General features: G+C 40.6%; 1 protein-coding gene across 3 annotated transcripts in view; it reads left to right on the top strand.

Moving 5' to 3' along the window:
• The first annotated feature begins 9,695 nt into the window (after window positions 1–9,695).
• Window positions 9,696–16,104, top strand: part of LOC126236730 (luciferin 4-monooxygenase-like) — a 223,639-nt gene continuing 217,230 nt past the window's right edge. For all 3 annotated transcript variants that reach the window (XM_049946259.1, XM_049946256.1, XM_049946257.1), the window contains exon 1: window positions 9,696–10,015. In XM_049946259.1, coding sequence (XP_049802216.1) covers window positions 9,896–10,015 — 120 coding nt within the window. In that variant the 5' untranslated portion in view covers window positions 9,696–9,895. The remainder of the gene's footprint in view (window positions 10,016–16,104) is intronic.

The following is a 16,104-nucleotide window of genomic DNA, read 5'->3' as shown; positions in this document are numbered from 1 at the left end:
AATCTCAATAATCTTTTATCTCACCATAAATGGCACCAAGTCTTTCATTTTCTAACTCGTGACTGGTGCTGCTATATGGAAAAAATGATAGTGTTAAAAGTTGTATACTGGTTTCGCCAATATCTGGTTCACATCCAAAAATTTTGCATTAGAAAATGTTTACTGACAGCACATTTCCTATTTGTGTTTTTTTTTTTTTTTTTTTTTTTTTTGTGCTGGACTGTTTAATGTCGTAACGATCAGTAAGATATATTTAACCGAGTTAAGTTTTGTTAGTCACTAAATGCGTGTAATCGAAATGTTCAGTTTTGTCAGATGCAAAATTTACTTCATGGGCAATATGACACATTCTCAATCATAGCTCACAACATATTTGCATTACGATAGTAGAAGAAAAATCCTTGTACTTACCGACTAGAAAGGATGGTAGGAGAAGACGAGTGTACCAAGAAACTGAAAAACAGTTAACTTTAGCTCGGAATGGCATCGTTCGCTAATCGATGTATCAAAAAAATTATAATGGACCCTTTACCTACATTTGAACTTAGTAAATTGCACGGAATTCAGATTGTCACTTGTTTCGTAGTTCTTTTGCTCCAATGCGCGGAATGTTCACTGTCTTTTGTGTAAATGCGTTTTTGTTCAAGAAAATAATCATGTAAGTTGACTCTATGAAAATATTTGTAATTTTAACTGGAGGCTTTCTGTATCCACAAAACATTTCTGGTATGCCACCAAGGCTGTTTACTGTTTCGAGTGCAAGTAAAATTGCGTTGTCCCGAAAGGTCACCTGAATGGTACGAATACACACAAAACCGGAAAGTGCCAAAATATGAATGAGAGTAGCCAAAATCATCGCACTTGCATTTTCTTTCACTAAGTGTAAGCTGTTATTCTATTGTTCTGACATAGGCGTCTTTATGCTGCATCAAAGCTTTACGTTTCTTTGTATGTGAGGAACAAGTAAGAAAAATGTTATCTGAGTTTCTACTTAGCGTTACTCGAAATAATAGTATTGTAGTTGAGCCCTAATGGTACAGGAGTTGGTTTGTTTGGTCAGTTGTTCTACTTTGCCACCGCGCGGATTTGTTTCATTGTTTAAACTCATGTCGGCTACTTTTGTGCTCTTAGTTAACGTACAAAGTTGTTCCTTTCGTTCGACAGAGTTCAGTTTTAATGCGTCTGCCTGTTTACTAATTGTTTCAACAGTGATATTAACGTGGTCGTGATGTTCTGTGAATTGTGAGACTACTGTGCTCGGTGCAGTGGTATTTATTTTTGCAAGTAGCTCTTCTTTGTCGTTCTGTCGCGTAGTTTACATATTATGTTGTTCAGTTTCAAGGTTGCATAGCCGTGCCTCAAGCCCCGTAATAATAGGTGGTAATTCATCTCCACTCCATCGTCGGATTTCTACAGAAAGGTTTTGCTATTTTTCTTCAAGCTTCCAAATGTGGAATGTGAGATTATTTTTTTTTTACTTTTAATGTCTTTTCACATTTCTTCTTGTGATTTTGTGTTCTGTTATAAGTTTTGTCTGTCTTTAGTAGGAACTCTGACAACGTTGGATTATTATGTTCCGTATGGATGTCTTCTGGATTTGCAACGGCAGAGTGCGTATTGTCAGTAACTGATGTTCGCACGAGTATTGTTTGATTAAAACAAATGGAAACAAAACCCAAATCAACTGTCTGAGTATGTGGTTGTTGCGAAATTTCGCATGGCTGAGGTGACTTGCCGCCTCCCGATTCGACTTCTGAAATTTCTTGTTCACTGTTGGATATATGTTCTAGTGCATTTCCTGGTGAAGAACTCATCTGTGTTGGACACTCACTGCGTTCTCTGAAATCTCAAATAAATTATTTTTGTGTAACGACAGTTGTACTTGTTCTGTTCTATTGCTTTATGCCGTAGTTTGTGGTCTATTGGCACAACGAAATACTGTGTAGGAAGTCATAATGTTGAAGTGTAAAAACTGAATTCAAAAGACCTATTTGCAGTTAAATAAACTAAAGTAATAAATTGTGTCATGCAACAGAAATATCAGAAAAACATCTGTGTAAAACTGGAATGTTTAACATGGTTTATACTGCTGTCTGCCTATACAACAAAGATTTTCACATTCAATATTTTTTTTGCAAAAGGAGAAAAAAATTTCACACAAAATCACACACAAATATGACAATGGATTTACAATAGCTGAAAGATAAAATATTCTCCAGGCAAATGCCGGGATGGTTCCTTTCAAAGGGCACGGCCGACTTCCTTCCCTGTCCTTCACTAACCCGATGAGACCGATGACCTCGCTGTCTGGTCTCCTTCCCCAACCAACCAACCAACCAAAGATAAAATACCAATGTCAGCACACTTACGCGTAGCGCTAATTTGCTTACGAGAACCTGTGCTGCAATCCCACTACTTAATAAGCTTCATATAAAATTTATTGTCTATACGTGAGACAGCTGAACATATTGATTTAATAAAACTTTCTCCACATGTAACTTGTGATTCAGCTATCGTATTCAATTGCTCAGCGAAACTGACTGTTGGTTGGCCCTGCGTTGCAAATGTGAACAGTGTTGTGAAATAAAACTGTAAACTTCATGAAATGCGAAATTTGAAATAAAGAAAATGAATGTAATTAAATGCCAAGGACAACTGATTGTAACGAACTAGTGAAGACTCATGCAAGTCAACGATGTAGCTATGTAAGTCTTTGGTTTTTATCTGAAGCAAGATTCTGATGATGGCTAACGCCAAAACGCGAGAAAATAGATTAATCAATTAAGGAATACTGGTTTCTAGTTTTCTCTGCGTTTTCACCATCTGCAACCAATCCAGCAGAAATTTTTCACCATGGTCATCTCTCTCCTGGGTGCCTTTATTTATGATCCGGCTCTCCTGCCCAACGATGTTCAAAGCTCGCTGATCGTCCAGGTACGAAATAATACCTCCTTCTCTTTCTCTACAGTTGCTGCACATACGGTTGTCAATGTATAGAGCGCTCTCAAATGAATTTTTCTACCTTTGAACTTGTGAAGGGTAATTTTCAAATGTTTATTTGGGCAACGCGTTTTCATATCAGATGAAAGGTCTCTGTTGGATTCCTTTCATGTTAATTTTTTAAAACTGTTGTCATTTACGGCATACATTCCACTTCTAAATTTACTGTGGTGTTTCTGACTATCTGGGAGGAGACTGAGCAGTGGAACGTGTTACTTTTACACATAATCAAGAACGATCTGTCACACTACTACACTTTAAAAGACAGTTTATATGTAATTCATGTCACACAGTCTCATACGGAACCTACATCCGCTTTCTTTTATATACTGTATATGATAAGATACTGTCATCCCCCTTCCCTTCTGTATGAAAGGATGAATGAGCATGTATTTCTAGTTGCATGCTTGATGGTAGCAGACAAGCCTGTCTGATAGAAAACAGTAGGACCAGCGTCGGAACAGGTAGCTACGCTTTCTAAAAGCAAAGAGGTTTCTATTCTTAGTATGGTCTTGTCTGTCTCTTGTCATGTTGGTATAGGAAGCTGCCTCTCTGGTCACTTCCGTTTTGTATCTGGAAACACCCTTGGTAGCGGCCCACGGCAGTCTGTCCACGGCAGTCTGTCCACGTCGAGCGTCTTAAGTGGTAAGATCTCCGGCTAAGCACATCTCTGCTAAGTCCGTAGGACAATGGATTTCTTAAGTTCAGCCTAACTGAAAATTTAATCACCTTTATTTCAGGTTTAGATCTAAAATATGTTATCTTAAATTGCAATGCAGTGTAACTCGAGTGTGAATTTCAGAATGTCTTCCAGTAGTAGCTTCGTCACTACTTTGTGAGTAAAGTGGAACCACGTGTGGATGATCCGTAACTCTAAGATCATCAATCTTAAATGCGAATGTGCGTGAGATTATAACGTCTTGTCGTGACAATATTTTTCAATATAGCAACTTTTCTTTATGTTCAGCCCACGTGGGGTGTACTTTGTGAGACCAGTACCATGTGCTTATACAATTGTTTGACCCATCAGGTTAATAGTAAGACGATAGTAACCAGTTTGAGGTTTTTATTTTGTAATTTGTGTTTCGATGTAATTTATTTTAGTTATCAAAATTATTGTGGAGTTACACTCTTTGTGTAAACCCAGTTGACCACGTGAAACATTTAGTGTAATCATCAAAGTAGCCCTCAGCTATTCTTTCTGGGAAGATTTCACAGAGAGTTAGTATGAATTTAGTATACCAGTGTGTGGTAATTTCATGACAGACAGGATTGCGCTACGAACGTAACTTCTTTGGGTGAAAATTGAATCGGTTGGTTGTGGTTAATTTCCTCTTGCATATGTTTCAACGGTCTTCGTGTGTTATTTTATGAATGCAGTGTTGTATGCAGTCTCCCAATCTTGGCTCCATATTTGATGTGTTCCGTAAGATTACAAACTCACGTTTTCACAATCCTAAATAAGGCACCAGTTTAGTTATGAATCAATTTTAATATGCTGAAATTTTAACGGAACAATGATCAATGTTAAAATAAATGTCCAAATATAAACTGATTTATTTCTTTTTATTTAAATTTTTTTATATATATATCACCGGTTATCGTAAGATGAGTACTAAAAGATTATAATTAATGTTAGTCTGGTTGGGAATTTGGTAAGCCAGACTGGATACCTGGTGAAACAGTTGCTCAGTAATGCAAGGTTAACTTCCACAGATAGCTCACAGCTTTTAACCCGCTTTTATTGTCTTAAATATCAGCACCGCTTTCAGAACAAATTAATGCATCAACATTACACATATCTTATGACATAATATTAATATTTTAACCTTGATCATTAAAATTCACGACTATTTGTCTAGAAACAGTGTTGTGATCTATTTTGTACCTTGGTCTGCGTTATCTGCAAGATGATGCATCGGTCTTTTCTTGATGTTGATACGTAGGTAAAATACAAACCAACACCGTCCGAACAGGCCTTGAAGGCCCAACGGTACAGACCTGCTGCTGTGTCGTCCGCAGCCCTTAGGGGTCACCGGAAGCGGATACGGAGGGCCATGTGGTCAGCACACCGCTCTCCCGGTCGTTGTCAGTTTTCGTGACCAGATTCATAGGTAACTGATTACATGAAATAATAGATCTACATCTATTCCCTTTCAGTTATAACTTAATATTTCCGATGTTTTACGACAGAAACTGTTAACGTGCAATATTACCATCGACTGCATCGCATTATTTCGCTTTGTTCACTACTTTACTAAAATAAAACTTGTTCGATAATTTTCTTATTCAATAGTCACGTCCACCTTGTGTCCTTAGTATTCCGTCTGAAATAGTTACCTCATTCTTTCTACAGCACCTTCAAATCGTTTGCCGTCGTTCACTTTTAACATTCACCACAATCAACATCCTATGCCTGTGTTTGTGACGGTTCCTTGGCACACCCTTCAACGGTTTAGCGTCCGTGCATCGCACGGTATGTTTTTCACCAATTGCAGCCCATTACTTCACATGATTTTCCGATGAGTACTATGTTCTTTCAAACAATTTCCTTTTCTTACCGTTCCTTTTTCTCATCCCACAGCTACATAAAATGGGCCTGAATTCAGGTTGAATTTAAATACCGATTCATCTGTGCAAAATATCTATTTATTTTTCAATTAATAAATGTGAGTCGACATCGAAGATTCCCCAAGATATGATCAAATTACTAGTGACACCTGAAAAAAAAATACTGTAAAGAACAGTGCCTCCTACACCTTCCCTCTGTATTGTTCTGTCAGGTGTCTTGCCTGAAAATTGCATCTCCGCCTTAGCGGCTCTTTAGCATAAGTCCATACCAGGAAATGAAACAGAATGATCTACTAAACGTGTAAACGGGTTTTGTTGCATTTGCGAAGACCCGGTCCACTACACTCTCTAATAATTTTAAAAATGATTAAAAAAATGGAAGACAGTGATATACAAAAGATTGCTCAGCCCGAATAATTTAGAGTCCAGGAACAGCATTGTGCATTCCCAAGTTCAGAAGTGCCAGTGTTCACAACTCTAGTGGTCTGTGGAGCTTCAGCTTGGTGTTCACATCGTGAAAGATCACGACGGGTCCTGATTCCATGGTTCTTTAATCTTCTGAGAGCAGTTTTCGACGAGCCCGGGAAATGTGAAGCTTTCCTTAGTTCCAGAGTGAGTGATGGAGCATTCTGAGACCCTCTGACCAATTCTTCATATTGTCTCCGTGGAGAGACTCTTGGTCTTCCTGATACTGGACTTCTCGCTACCTCACCGTTATCTCCAGATCGTCTAAACTGGCTCCTTGGTGTGGAAGCATCAACACAATATCGACGTCCTGCCTCAGATGCACTAACACCGTTTTCAAACACAGCAATTATTAGACAGCAATTATTCGCTCGCGAACATTTAATCAGCCATTTTGAAGCGTACCTATGACGTATGCCAAGCAGCTAAAATCAGGCGGTGGTCGAAGTAGTTACAAAAATTTACATCCATTTTCAATATTTTTACAATGGCCATTTATCTGTTTGTTTCAAGGTTAGACAGTCACAGAATGGAATCTTTTGAAGGAATATGGAACCTAGAAAAGCCTACAACTGCACACTTTGTAGCAAATTAAGGTTTAAAATGTTACCCGCACAGGTCTAAGTAAAAGTGACACCATACTTTTTAGTTATGGAATAGGTTAAGAAAAATGCAAGAAGACAGGAGAAGAAAATTTCTGTTTCACAACTATCCTGAAGTAGGCTATTTTGGTTCCACTTAAAAAAAAGAGTGGTTACGGTGTTGGACTGCCAAGTGAGCGAGTTGTCTTCAAATCTCCCTCATGCCATTTTTTTCCGCTGTTCGCTGTATTCAAATTTGTGTCTGTGTCGTGGTGTGACGTCCGTTTGCAAAAGTGAGTTGTAAAGAAAGGACCTAAAATGAAAGTTGATTCTGCACAACTACTCTATTAGGTGCGGAAAGGAAATGGTTTTGAATGAGAACCGCAAATGTTTGATGAGAAGGCGACAAGTCAACCGGATCGTCCATAGGAAAACACGCCTGGTGTGTCATACACGGCATTAATGACAATACGTGTGTCATATGATAGGAATCTCTTATCGACGCACCTAATTTGTACGAGTGGTGAGTGAGTGTAATTTGCTTCCTTGCCCGCTTTAGATGTTCGTATGAATATGAATATCATCACTCCCAAGGAAATGATGAAAACATAATAATAAACAGAAGCTGCAACAAATGAACGCAAGAGTTTCTCAATCACAGAATTTTCCCTGTGCTCTGTCAAAGCATATGATTTCAACGTTGCGTTCCGTTTTGGAAGTTCCGACTGATGAAATCCATTTCTTGTAAGATAGTTCATACCCTTTTATTTGTTGTTTTCATTTCTGTGCGACGTATATGTGGTATGTCGCCTGCTATCACTATTCATCACATTTACTTGCGACGATAATGTCTTCTTACCACATGACTCATGTTCTGTAACCATTGTATAGTATGACAACTGCCAAGAATACAGAAAGAGAACAAACATTTCAATGACCGGACGTACAGTTTATAATTTTGTGAAAAAAAAAATTAAAATTGTCACGAGAAAACTTTGGACACGGCTCGCCCGCGTTACAGTCCAAAGCCATGTCGTAGCTCTTCCACGGCGTTCGATGTTGCACTTGTTAACATGGGGCCGTTCAATGTTTATGTTTTGCTTTCGTTTCTTGCTTCAGTACATCTTCTTCCTGTTTTCATGCCTGATCTGTGTTCAGTTTTTGACGGGCTATCCACTGGGCCATCCTACAACTAACCCGAGGGGAGTGCGATGGGGAGTTTCCTTTGCGAGGATAGCGATGTCATCAGTGACTCTAATCATTGGTATCCTTTCACCTTGAATTTTAATCCCACTCGTGAACCTTTCTTTTATTTTCCTCACTGCTTCTTCGATGTCCAGATTGAACAGTGGGAGCGAAAGACTACATTCCTGTCTTACACCCTTTCTAATCCGAACACTTCGTTCTTGGCCTTCCACTCTTAGTGTTCACTAGGACTTTAAAGTATGTAAACAAGAAGACGCAACTTTCAACAGTTCTTGAGAAAATCGAGTTTGAAACTAATATTCGAGCGTTTGCTGTACGTTTTTTAGGGCCGTTCGTCTTCACGGAATCGGCGACTAAGCACTAGTTTCATATGCGGTAGGTCTGTGGATCGAGTCTCACTGCCGGTAGTTTATTTTTCAATCCCAAGTAATCCTACAATAGATTTATTACGACCGTGAAAAGTATCAATATCTAATAATTCAATTACTTTTTTCTTAATCTTTAACATGAAAAGTAAGAAAAAACATTTTTTTTAAAAAATCAGTGTAGTCATTTTATTTACAGTATTGTATCTACATTTGTGACATTCAGCACTGCAAGAATCAGGATGATACTGATCGTAGAAAATGTAAAACAATAATTATCAAGATCTACAGCATATTGCAAGGAACGCCGAAATCTTGTATGTCAATGATTTTTTATTTTCAATGAGTCTATTACAAAACAAACTTGGTTTATATTTTGTGTGATGTCCTTAGGTTAGTTAGATTTAAGTAGTTCTAAGTTCTAGGCGACTGATGACCTCAGAAGTTAAGTCGCATAGTGCTCAGAGCTATTTGAACCATTTCATTCTGGCATCTGCGTTACTCCCGATTGGTTTCATGTGGTCATTTCACATCAAATCGCTCCTTAAGCGTACTCGTACATATTTCGTGGAAGAATTGACTGTTCTGCAGTTTTGTAGTCTTCTCTCTAAGTAGTCAAAATACGTTACATTCGTTTATGTTGTGGGTCATTTTCCGCTTCCTCCACCAAGTGCCCATCTTCTGCAGGTGTTCCTGCATTTCGCTACAATTCTGTAGCGTCGAGACGTCTCTGTACATCATAGCATCGTCTGCGAAAAGCCTCATGGAACTTTCGGCATTATCTATTAGGTCACCTATAAATATTGTGAAGCCTCATGGAACTTTCGACATTATCTATTAGGTCACCTATAACTATTGTGAAGGGTACTGGTCCTACAACACTCCCCTTGATGGTAAAAATGAGTAAGATACACTCGGACTGGGAGTGGTGAGAATTTAACTACATCGAAACTCTTTTTCAGGAAAGCTCCGAGTAAGTATCTTTGGTAATATGGCTAACATCCTTGTGATACATGTTACAATGTCGTTCCCAATTACAGAACGGTATGTGAGTATTACGCGTGTGCTGAGTTTGTATTGTGATACCTGAAAATTAAACACTGGAAAGCAGCGAAAATAGGAGTCAGAAAGCAGCAGAGTTCTTCCGAAATGTATATAATTCAGAAGCCTAATGGATATTCATCGTCAACATAATCTTGTTAAAGATCGAAGAACTGGTTTATGTATTAAGGTGTAAGTAACACATTTTATTCAGTCAGCATCATGGACCATTATGGAGTCACTCGAGATGAGGGTGATAAGGAAGCTGTACACTTTTTAGTTTGATGTTGTGGAGCAACATTCATACGTTATCAGGCTTACATCTGTGGCAGGTGAGTAAGCCATTATGCTCCAAGGTTCGAGTACTTATCTTCCTGTGCTTGAAAGCGAGTAAATGACGTGAGTTGTAGGTGGGAAGGGACCACATAAATTAGCGTCTTAGTCATGTTACGCCACTGCTGTTCAGCAGTCGTCGTTTTATTCGTGATCGCTCATGATTTTCCTCTTAAGCTCTCAAACTCGGAGCAGGGCTCGCACATAGTTCCAAGTGATTTCTTGCTGACAAAGAGGCAGCTGTTCGGTTCTGAAACGGCTTTGTAAGCCGTAAATTCACCCACACTGTAAGTGGATGTCGTGTTGCTCAGTACCAACATCGCACCAATAGACATGATGGAATCACAAGACAAAATCCTGCGTGGCCCTAGGATGGACCTGCCGCTGCCAGATGTCTCTCTGGGAAAATACGTTTTCAGCAACATGTTGAAACTTGGGGACAAGACCGCACAGGTAAGTGATTGCTGGAGCAATTCTCATTGTTTAACGACATAATTGTTCACGCCTAGTGCTGGGTATAGCCACCATGGCGGATACATTCCTGGTGTATCTTCACTTGTCTTTCCCAATTATTATGCGAACTGTGGCTGCCTGCAGGTAGAAGAAACAGTGGAGGTCCTCAGACGACTATTGCTTGATGTGTGTCACTCCAGGAATCTGGTGCCCATGTACTAGCTGATGACACTCTTGCGTTCGCATCTTGACCCATTCTTACTGTGCAGTAAGGTCTCACCGGTATCTCAGAGGGTGGGACGCGTCGGCAAAGTGCGGTTTTAGGCACCCTGTATCAGTCTGGTAGTCTCGTTAGGGAGATGTCCAGTTATAGATACGTACTACACAGAGGTTGTGCACTGCCCTTCCAAATAACACAGGGCAATCGTAAATGTCCTCAGTGTAAGTGGTTAAGCACATTAATGAGCGATCTTTAGCCTTCTGATGATGCTGATATAAGCCAGTTTCTTATTCATACAATGTCAGTTAAAATTCGGCTTACGGATCAAAGTTACTGCCAGACACTGTGGTGCGTAATAATGCTCCTGGTTGGTGACATTCCGTTTTACTAGTGAGGTTCTTTCAGTTTCCTGGTTTCACAAATGGAGACCACAAATTTGTGTTGTGTGATAGGAAGGATTTAGTTTTTTCTTCTTTTACAGGGTGTTTCAAAAATACTTTTACAAACTTTGGGGACAGGTTTTTCTCACCAAAACAAGAAAAAAATTCATATAAACATATGCCCGTAATCTTTCATTTTCGAGTTGTTGTTGAAAGCTGACGTTCAAAGGCTTTCCAGGTACAACCAAGCAACTTCACTTATCTTTGCGACTCATTGTATACTAGGTGTTATGTAGCCATACGGACTGATTTACATTCGCCATTCATCTGTCTTCAACGTGCCCATTGTATATACGTACTATAGGAGTTAACTGAGAATGCTCACTTCAAACATGGTAGATATTCATGTCGTGTCTGGTAGACATGAATAACTATCACCTTTGAATGGAGCACTCTCAGTTAACTCACGACCTGTAGTATATGTGTACAATGGGCACGTTGATGACAGATGAATGGCGAATGTAAACAAGTCTGCCTTGCAACACAATGGAGCCCACGCTGGACGGCTTTATCAGATGGCGTCTCCAGACCAAAGACAGCCGAGTCATCCAGCCTTTGGTGCCGTGTATCGTCGCGTTGCCGACACGGAATACGTAGCTCCACAGACTATTGACCGATGGAGATCACGTGTTGCTCGTACCACGAAGAAGATCACGTTCTACGAGCTGGCGAAGAAGAGCCAGGTATCAGTGCAAGACAAGTGGCCGTGGCACGTGGTACATCTTCAAGTTTAACATGGAGGATACTTCACAAACAACTCATATACCCGTATCATCTTCAACGTGTGCAGGGCCCTACGCCTGCTGATCACCCACCACGAGAGAACTTCTGCCGACAGTTTGTTGCAGAAACCCTGCCAAACCGTTGTTTGCCTCTTCAGCTTTGTTTACAGACGAGGCAACGTTTGGGAGACGCAGAATAACGAATTTCCACAACCAACACATATGGAACGATCGCAGTCCTCATGCTACAGTACAGGCCAGACAGTAGCATCAGTTTAAGATTAATGTGTGGGCTGTAATTGTGGGTGACTGTCTGGTAGGGTCATACCTTCTCCCATCACATCTTAGAGCTGAAGTCTACAGGTATTTTATGCGGAATACCATCGAAAACCCAGTAGTAGAAAAGTGTGATTTATGCATGGTGGAGCTCCAGCACATTTCGGTCTCAGTGTTCGAAATGCAAGGACTGGTATCTACCATGACAGATGGATAGGTAAGAAGGACGAGTTCCGTGGCCTGAACGTTTCGCTAACCTCAGTCGTTTAGCTTATTAATTATGGGGGCACCTTTAACAACTGGTCTATGCGGATCGTCACGCAGATGCACAAAATCTTCGTCTAAGTGTCATGTATGCCGGTGAAACCTCTAGAAACTGTCAGGGGTACTTGAAAAGCTGCGCCAATCCGTGATTCAACGAGTGCATGCGTGCTTGGAAGCAAGAGAAGAGAATTTAGAGCATTTATTATGAGTTAACGTTTTCATGAGCTCCTTTCATTAATAACTCAGAAACGAAGGATTTTGGGGCATACGTTTACATGAACGTTTGTTCTTGTTTTCGTGTAAGAAACCTGTCTCCAAAGATTGTAAAAGTATTTTTGAGCACGATGTACAATAAAGGAGATCCTACTCATTTGTCAGGCTTCTCTCAATGGAACAGAGGACATATAGTTGTGTTGTAGTTACCAGATTGTCAGCATAAGAAAACTTGTAGTAGTATTAAGCAGATGATGATCTGTGCTATTTACTTTGAAAGTGTGAAAGGCGACAAACTGTCCTATGAAAGACCCTTTTTGTGTTGCCATTGGTCCTTTGGGACTTTAAAATCAACAAAATATCTCCGGTCTCTCCGCGCTGGAGACATCATCAGCAAATGATTGTAGTCTTCGAGCAAACCTTCCGTATGGTGACTGTCGAACCATTGATAGAGTAGCAGTTCCTTGATTACATTCTCATTTTCTGGTGTCAGTCGAGGCAGTAAACGATGACTGGTTGAATATAAAATATACTTTTCATGAAAATTTGTAGAAGATATATACAGTCACTTTCTAAATATGGTTTAGGTCGTTCTAGACTTCATTTGACGATGGTTTGTTACGGAAAATAAACTTCAGATCTGTTTATATCAGTTCTACAAGTAAAAATTCACTAACATTACCATTAATTATAGAGTGTCAAATCAAGGACCCAAAACCAAGTCATTGATCCGACGTAGCATGATTTGATATGAGTTCTTCATGTCTTTCTCCGTAGACGACAGCCCGATTACGTATAACGGTACTGATAATCTGTCTCTCGACTTTACTTCCTGTTGTTTCCATACTCTTTATACTGATAAGAGTGTGCATTTTGAGATTAAATTCTACGTTTACTTGGCACGTGGCGAGACATCACTCACCGAAGATCTTATTACATCATATTGTTGCTTGTGCATAACAATCCAGATGAGAAACTTCCTGGCAGATTAAAACTGTATGCCAGACCGTGACACGAATCTGCGACTTTTGTCTTTTACTAAAATGCGCGTCATTTATGACGGCGGCCGAGTTTAGGTTCGTTCTGCCCATCTGACGTCACAAAACACAGTCAGCCAATGAACAGAGAACGACGTTGCCAGAGCTCGACTGCAGTGCAGAGCACGGACGAGTGTCTTCAGTTTTAGAAACGTTCAGTCATAAATAAAGTAATTGAACAAAAGCAATGTCTTGATAGCAGACTTTCTTTTATAGAAAGTTTGGAAAAAGCATTCTTTATACCAGTTGCTTCATATTCTATTAATTAATTACACCAAACAAGCAATGAGCCTCCTAATAGCGATAGCAAGGGAAGGTGTTTGTATCATTCTCACTAACCGCTTTTTCGCAATAAAGAACAGCGGTAATTGTCTGTTTCCTATTTTACTTCGACGAAACATGAGTAATTCATAGTTATACCAACAGTGTTTCTCGTATTTTGCGTGATAGTTAAAAGTCTTCCGGAAGATATATTGAACTACAAGCTGCGTTAGCGTAATGGTTTAAGTGTATAGCTACTTAGCGAAAGATTCTGAGTTCAAAGCTTGTTCGGTGCTTAATATTTTCTTTATTTAAAAACAATAACAAAGTGTCTTACTTCATGAATTTTATTCGTTTGAATGTAATTTTTTGAAATTTCTAGTGGCAACTAAAATCGACCATACGGAAAGTATGCGCTTTGGACTTTTGCTTCTGCAAACTCTTCACAATTTCGTGCAATGGTTTACTACATCTAATGCTGCACAATAACTGCGTTGAACATCGAAACAAAATTAAGTCATTTATGGTGGCAAGGTATCAGTCAAGAGTCTGCAGCTCGTGGTCGTGCGGTAGCGTTCTCGCTTCCCGCGCCCGGGTTCCCGGATTCGATTCCCGGCGGGGTCAGGGATTTTCTCTGCCTCGTGATGACTGGGTGTTGTGTGTTGTTCTTAGGTTAGTTAGGTTTAAGTAGTTTTAAGTTCTAGAGAACTGATGACCATAGATGTTAAGTCCCATAGTGCTCAGAGCTATTTGAACCATTTTATTATCAGTCAAGACGATGGGTAAAAATCAAATTTTCGGGCCAAATAGTTTTTGTGAAATCGAATGATAAAGTGTGTCAAAGCAGTCGAAACACCATGTGTCTGCACAGGCAAGCTGTTCAATGATGACAAAATCGCGCACATCGCGGAATGCGGGGAGCACGTCTCTGTAGCAGCGAAAGGGTTAATGCGGCCGTGGTGGCTTTACTTCATAAACTGCGCGCTCCCCCCGAAACGTAAGTTTGTGAACTATACTACGGCACTGCTTATCTTGGCGGGTACAACTGGCAACACAGCAATCCCCCACGTCTGGGCGGGTATGTGGGAACCGCGAAGATAAAAGAATTGAACTATAGCAAGTTTTCTACAGACATACGTTGTTTCTCTTTTCCTCTACTTTATTTTGCTCGTTATTGTTCTCATCCTTTGGTGTGGGTGGGACATCACACAGCACACCCTCAAGTTGATCGTTGAATAATTCACTTAGCTATTTTTTATTTTTTATTTATTTTTTGTTACAAAGGGCAGTCAGCGCTCTGACCGACTGAGATACCGAAGCTTGCCTCACTACCCACCCTTACAGCTCAACTTTCTGCAGTAGCTCGTTACCTACCTTCCAAACTTCACAGAATTTCTGCTGCATACCTCGCTGGACTAGCACCCCTGGAAGAAAGGATACTGCAGAGACGTGGCTTAGGGGATTCACAGCTCTCACGCTACAATAATCAGCGTCATAGCCGACGCAAAATGACAGTAGTAGTATGACGATATAAAAGTGTTTTCTAGCCGTCCTTACAGCTGGTGATAAGGAGGAGCTCGATGACCAGAGACATAGGTCAACAAACTCATGAAACGCAATAAGTTGTCTCATTTGCTCCTCCATCTGTGACGCATAAGTCACCCATAGAGTATATGGTAGGTCGCACATGGGGTACTGTGACCATTCTACCCTCTTCGAATACAATAACAGATGATGCACAGAATGTACAGTCATCGGGAACCTAGAAAGTAGTTAATTTTGCCGTAACGATCCGTGAGCCGCATGCAAAAAAGAGTTTTACATTTCTTGATTCATTATGAAATTGTGGACAACGTCCCTCCTCCAGTGTCTCCCACCAGGGACATTTGAGCACTTCTCAGACACTCATTCTCTGACCTGTCACAGCCGTGACTAATCACCCAGCTCTTTGTTGAGCTCTCTGTCTCGTCCGGTATACAACTTGCACGACGTCTCATACTGAAGCCGTCCTCGCATGGGACGAGGCATCTAACGTTGACCTAGAAGCGGTTGGGAAATACGACCTCACGAGAGACAGCTCCGCGTCACGTGGACCATTTGAAACTGTAGCGGCTGTATCTCGTTCGCAGACTCGCGAAAAATTCTTACGTCAGTTCTATTACAACGTGATCTTCCTCCCCTGTCCATGTGCTATCCATGTTTTTTGTCTGTAGTACACAGCCACGCGGGGTAGCCTTGCGGTCTGAGGCGTCTTGCCGCGGTTCGCGCGGCTCCCCCCGTCGGAGGTTCGAGTCCTCCATCGGGCATGGGTGTGTGTGTCGTCCTTAGCAAAAGTTAGTTTGTTAGATTAAGTTGTGGTTAAGAATAGGGACCGATGACCTCAGCAGTTTGGTCCCGTACTCCTTACCACAAATATCCAAAAAAATGGTTCAAATGGCTCTGAGCACTATGGGACTTAACATCTGAGGTCATCAGTCCCCTAGAACTTAGAACTAGTTAAACCTAACTAACCTAAGGACATCACACATATCCATGCCCGAGGCAGGATTCGAACCTGCGACCGTAGCAGTCGAGCGGTTCCGGACTGCGCGCCTAGAACCGCGAGACCACCGCGGCCGGCCCCACAAATATCCAAATTTATAGTAAACATAAATAA

The sequence above is a fragment of the Schistocerca nitens genome, chromosome 2, assembly GCF_023898315.1.
Source record: "Schistocerca nitens isolate TAMUIC-IGC-003100 chromosome 2, iqSchNite1.1, whole genome shotgun sequence".
Taxonomy (NCBI): Eukaryota; Metazoa; Arthropoda; class Insecta; order Orthoptera; family Acrididae; genus Schistocerca; species Schistocerca nitens.
Note: the sequence above shows the minus strand (reverse complement) of the source record. Positions and strands in the feature narration are given on the sequence as shown.